At 47.6% G+C, this 6,000-nt stretch overlaps 1 protein-coding gene across 1 annotated transcript in view; it reads right to left on the reverse strand.

The window, feature by feature from the left end:
- UBR5 (ubiquitin protein ligase E3 component n-recognin 5) overlaps positions 1-4,738 on the reverse strand; it is a 126,599-nt gene extending 121,861 nt beyond the window's left edge. Inside the window, exon 1 of the mRNA XM_011373249.2 lies at positions 4,603-4,738. Within this exon, the coding sequence (XP_011371551.1) occupies positions 4,603-4,664 (62 nt within the window). The 5' untranslated portion in view covers positions 4,665-4,738. The remainder of the gene's footprint in view (positions 1-4,602) is intronic.
- Positions 4,739-6,000: the final 1,262 nt, after the last annotated feature.

A 6,000-nucleotide genomic window follows, 5' to 3' on the forward strand; every position in this document is an offset into this window, starting at 1 on the left:
GTCCAAGATGGTGGCCACTAGCTCCAGGTGGCTACAGAGCACTTGAAATGTGGCTAGCAGTACTGAGGAAATTTTAACTTTTAGTTCATTTTAATTAATTTCCATTTAAATATTCATGTTAGAGACTTATATTGCTTGGATTTTTCTTCATAAAAATCACTTCCATTTAGTTGTACTACTATACACATTTAAGACCATCTTAGACAGTTTCTCAACCAGAGCATAACTGACATTTTGGATAAGATATTCTTTGTGGCAGAGGGGCTGTCCTCTGTAGATGTTTAGCGGCATCTCTGGCCTCTACCCAAAACAGGCAAGTAGCAAAGCTCCAGCTGTGACAATCAAAAATGGCCCCCAAACACTGCCAAATATCCCCTGGAGGTGGGGGAGGGGGCAAAAATCACACCCAGTTGAAAATCTAAGACTAAGAGTCTGGATTCTGTACTCAGTACTAACGATATTCTAGGGCAAGTTCTTGAGAGGTCCTGCTTTTTTTATTTGGAGACCAGACTACAACTAAAAGCAGTTAAAAGTAACCATTTCTTCATAATATTTTCCACAGAACCTACATTATAATATTTGTGTTTTTATATTCACTATCTCAGCAGTTCCTCACGGACCTTGAGGTGGATATTCTGCCTGATTCAGAGACTGTGTGGTGTGTGTGAGGCGTGGGAGGTTGGAAGGAGAGACAGGGAGTGAGGGTCTAAGTGTTTAAAAGACTTGCCATCACATAGTTAATAAATAGCAGGGCTGAGACAAACCCAGATTTAGGAATTCCAAACTTCAAACTCCTGTCTATACTATCTTACCTAGTAGCCCTACATCACCTTATGGGGAATCTCCTTAGAGAAAAGCCCTTTTGCTATGACAATCTCAACTAAAACTATTTATAATTGCACAACACATGACAACGCCAGAAAACAAAGCTCACAGGAAAATTCCACATATAGAAAGAAAAATGAGAACTGGTTTCTACTGTGACCAACCTGCATCCTAAGGAGTAATTCAGGACAGTGACAAGTCATGCCAAACCCACATCTCTTTAAAAGGTCTCTCCTAACCTAATACTAGGAAAGGGTTGAGAGAGTGAGCAAGCTGACAAAGGGCAAAAGTCAGTTTGGATCCCTGGAGGGAGGAGTTGAGGGGGAGGGGAAACCAAACTCTAAGACAAGTGGCTGCTCTAAGACTGGGATGCCTCAGAAAGCAAAATATCCCAGAATATGGACCACATGAAACAGTGGGAGGAGCCCTGGACTTAGAAATAAAAAGAACACTCGTCACAGAGACCTCATCTGTCAGTAGCTCACTGTGTACCTCTGGATAAATGCCGTAAATCTCCTAGGCCTGTTTCCTCAACTCATCAGTGAAAAGACTGGTCTGCGTGACTTCTTGGGCACTTTCCAGGTCCCAGTGAGCGGGCACTTTCCAGGTCCCAGTGAGCAGGCACTTCCAGCTCTCCCCTCAAACTCAACACGCACAACCATGTTCTTGGCACTGATTTCCCATTTCTCTGAGACAATATTTTAAGTAGGAACATAGCAATAACTCAAGAAATTTACTAGAAAGAAAATCAAAATGTCACAAAGGTATCTGAGTATGGAATAGTTTCAATTCAACACAATGAATGTTTGTAGAGGGCCAGCAGCTCACCACTGCCAGGGACCTTGTAATTTCTGGGAAACCACAACCAAGATCCTAGGCTCTCTGAATTCCTCTTCTCTGCCCTAGCAATCCCCACCTATATTCATCAACTGCATTCATTATTTGGTCTCCCAGAGCCAATAATTACTTTAACATACAAAAATATACACAGACTACCACAGAATTAGCAAGTTTGAAAACACAAAGTAAAAAAAATCAGATACAACTTTTTTAATGCTGAGTTCATTTGAGATGTGAGACAAGTCACAAGATTACACTGAACAAAATATTTGATTTTTAACAGGATGTACTGAAAGAACACATATTTGAAGAAAACACTGATGTTCTGAGTAGCTTAAGTTTTCTTTAACTGAGCAATTTATTTGCTGTACCGCACTGCCTGTCTGATCTTACTGTTTTGGGTACAGAATAAAGTTTATCTATTTATACCTTTTTTCACTCAAAACTATCATTTATCATTTCCTTTGTGACTGTCACAGGCACATTTCTCATATATAAATCAAGCTATAGTAGCACACTTTTATCAGAACTTACTAAATCTTGGTAAAGTTCTCATGTGAAGATGAAAATATTCTGGGTTTCTTGTTCTAGTTAAGATTCCAGAAAACGAATATCTTTTGGAAACAGATTTTTCTCAAGCAATGCAGCAACAGACTGATCCTATTACTTTGCAACTACGTTTGCAAAGAGGCTCCTTCCTTTTGAAGGGGAGTCACAAACAGAACAGCTCCACCACAAGTCAACTACTGTACTTCAAAACTTAGAGTGCAGGACTTTCTCAAATCTCAACAGACCATTTTTACTGCTCCTAGATATAACTACAGGTCCCTAAAATTTTACCTACAGCACTTTCCTGTTGTTTCAAAAAATCCGTCCCCTTGATGCACATATTTCATGATCTGAATCAAATCCACCTGTCTTTTATTTCATGAAACTAAAAGACTACCTAGTCTCAATATTGTATACTGACACAAGAATCAAAAACAAAGCTGATTACTTATTTATACCAGGAATGAAAAAGAAAAGGTTGCTTTAAAAAGATACATTACTTGTAAATTTCTCAGACTAGGTGAAGCAAAAGCATGCTCAAAAATGAATCAAAGTGCCCAACACCACTGCAACAAAAGGTTTTGGCACGCATAGCCATTGATATAAAGAAAAAAACACCTTATTCTCTCCTCCCTGGTGCAATTTTCTAAGTTACAAGGTAATTTACACTACAGGCACTACTAACTTGGTTCTATGAATGACAGTAGAGCTATCCCCACTACTAGCCTGATTCTAAAATTAACCCAAAAAAAAATCTTGTTAAAATCTTAAAAATGATCTCTATTGCTAACGAAATAAAATTAAAGATCATTTAACAAAATGTTAAAATAAGTGACTTAAAACTTCTTTATTTAAAAATACTATGTGGCAACTCCATGTAGTTAATATTTTCAGAAGGTATTCCAAAAGTTTTATAAGCATGTTAAATACAACATGGCTACAGCAAAGATCAGAGAAATCCCAAGCCAGCGCCAGAAACTAAGTCGGCAGCTTTAGGATTGAAAAACTGTCCGCCCCACCTGAGGCAGACAGAGAGACCAAGGCCAGTATCTTAGCAGCAATTTAGGCCTCTTTCTCCGGGAAGCGCACGACAAACAGGGCGTCATGCAACCTATGTCACCGGTCACTTGGCAAAAATTATATCTAACTTCAAAACGTCAGTCCAGATGGCCTCCTATATAGTCAAATGAAAGAGAGAAGCGAAAGCATCAGGGGAGAAGGAGGCTTAAAATGTCCCACTTTCTGACCCCGTAAATATTTATCCCATTATTAGATCCGAGTCCTAGATTCTAAGACTTGCTTTAATAAAGGCCTCTCAACCTCCTCGGAGTCTGTTTTGCAACAGTGAAGGAACTTTTCCGGCTTTATCTCAGTTCCCTGAGAGCATGTGGCCCTGCAATTCAATATCCTAAACTGGCAGGGAACCGTGGAAGAGGAAGGGAAGGAATCCACGACCAAAACAGCCTTCTTATAAAAAAACAAACGAAAAAAAAAAATCATCATTCTTCCTCCGCCCATAGTAAACCCATCCCAAAAATTTACAGCGTGTAAAGAAAAGCAGCATTGCGAACTGCTAACGTAAGTTTTCCTTGGACTCTACGCACGGTTTTCAGCTGTCAAATTACAACTCAGGAAAACACTATCATTAGAATAAAAAAGGAAACAAAAAAGCTCGCACTGTAGGGGCCGGGAGATGATCAGCCAGCACGGTTTCGGGAGGAGAGCAAAGGGAATCCAATCCACTACCCCACCCCCGCCTGAATTCATCCCCGCCCCGGGCAGGCAAACCTCACTGCAGGGGCTCAAATTTAATAATAATAACAATAATCATGGCGCTTCCTCCCCCGCCCCCCACCGTGATCTGCCGGGAATCAGCCTCTCCCCCTCATCCCCTCCCCCGGGATCTCCAGGCTTGGCAGGTCCAAACCACCCCACCGGACACAACTCCCAGGGGCCCGGCCGAGCCCAGCCTACCCCGGGGCCTCTCGCCCCGCTTCTCTTCTTCCCTCCCTTTTTACCTCCACCATCCCCCATCCGCATTGTCTGTCTCAATTCAACTTTGAGTAATATGGATTCCTCGGGCCTAGGCCGAGCGGTAATTACAGCCTGCCCCCCCGCGCCCGTAGCCGGAACCCCACCATCTCCGTGGAGTTCAGCGCGTCTTCTGCGGGGGGTGGGGGGTGCAGCGCGCTTTCCCGTCTACACCGCACTCCCCCCCCACGGCCCCCGGGACCAGAAGTTTGCCCCGGAAAGAGCCTAGTCGGGGGCAGTGAGGACCCCCCCACGCCCGCCGGCCGGCACATGAATACTGGAGCCCGCCCCGGCGCGGCCCCGTGGGGGAGGGAAGGGCGGGGAGGCGCCCCTCCCCCCGTCCGCCGGCCCTATTACCTGTCATTGAGCTGGTCCTCGGTGCCCGGCAGCGGGTGAACCACGAAATGGATGGACGTCATGGTGCTTCCTTCTCGTCCTCCTCCCGAGGACGGCCCCCTCCCGCTCTCGCCCGCCCCCCCGCGAACCCACTTCCCCTCCCCAAAGCCCACTGCCGCCGCCTCCCAGTCCCCAAATGGAGGGAAGCAAAAGCGCAGGGGCCGCCGCCGCCTCCCTGCCGGGCGTGTGTCCACGGCCCGGCGGCCCGGCGGGGCAGGCGGCAGAGCGGATCAACACGCCACCCGCTCCCCCGGCGACAGCGCGCAGGTCTGCGAGGCCGACGGCCGGGACCTGGGGCGCGCCGCCACCGCCGGCAGCGCCAAGCGTCGGGAGAGGGGGCGACTGGCGAGAGTGGAGAGGGGCGGACTGCGGGGACGGTGTGGTCCCGGCGGCAGACGGGGTCCGGACTAGGGAGGTGGGGAGGGAGATGAGCCCGCACCGCGCGTCACTGGCGAGAAGCTGCCGCCGTCGCCAGCGCCGCCGCCGCCATCTTCACTTCTGCCCCAGTTTCTCCGTCTCGCAGGCTCCGCTCCGGAGCGGCGGGGGAGGGGCGAACGGGGGGAGGAGGGCGGAGACCGGCGGGCGGGGGCACGGCTGCGAGGGGGCGGGGCTCCGGGAAACGGGCGGCGAGGCCCTTTCAATTGGGCGGCTCAACGTTGTCGGGCCACGGCGCTGTAAGGCGCGTGCCGATTGGTCCGTTCGGGCCCTCGGGAGGGTGGGATAGCTCCCGAGTGAGTGTTCGTAGAGCACGTGTTAGGGAAGGGGGAGGTGGAGGGGTGCGTCCGCCCGCGCGGGAGGGAGTCCGGCAGGACCCTGAGTGTGTGTCCCCGGGGAGGTGGGAGGGAAGCGGGGCTCCTCCGTTGTCTCGCCTTGATTTCCCTGGGGCAGCCCTAATTATTTTGCAAAGCCTTGGGGGTTTTTTGTTGTTTTTCGTCCTTCCTCCGCAGTTATATTTAAAGTGGAAGTGTAAAATCAGTTAAGGGACAAGAAATGCACACCCTTTTATTGGAGAAGATAGTTATGTAAGAACCTTTCCACAAGGTCCTATCGTAGGCTCTTAGAGCTGACTTTGCAGCAACTTCTTTTATCACCGTAGTCTCCCCAGTTTTCTCAGTACCACCACCACGTAACCGCACAAAGACAAAATGTGGAAATTTCCACTAGTTTCCTTATTTAAATGATTCACGATTTTTTACGACTTTTAAATGGAAGGTGATCCATCTCTTCTACAAAGGCGTTCTTGGATTTACGATCAATGGGATCATAACGGCAAATTCTTGAATGGGTTTAGCTGCGTTTTTTTCTAGGGAGCCAGTTCATAGCTTTCTTCTCAAAGGCTTCTATGTCCCCTTCAAAACA

Source organism: Pteropus vampyrus, unplaced genomic scaffold (assembly GCF_000151845.1).
Source record: "Pteropus vampyrus isolate Shadow unplaced genomic scaffold, Pvam_2.0 Scaffold222, whole genome shotgun sequence".
In the NCBI taxonomy this organism is placed as follows: Eukaryota; Metazoa; Chordata; class Mammalia; order Chiroptera; family Pteropodidae; genus Pteropus; species Pteropus vampyrus.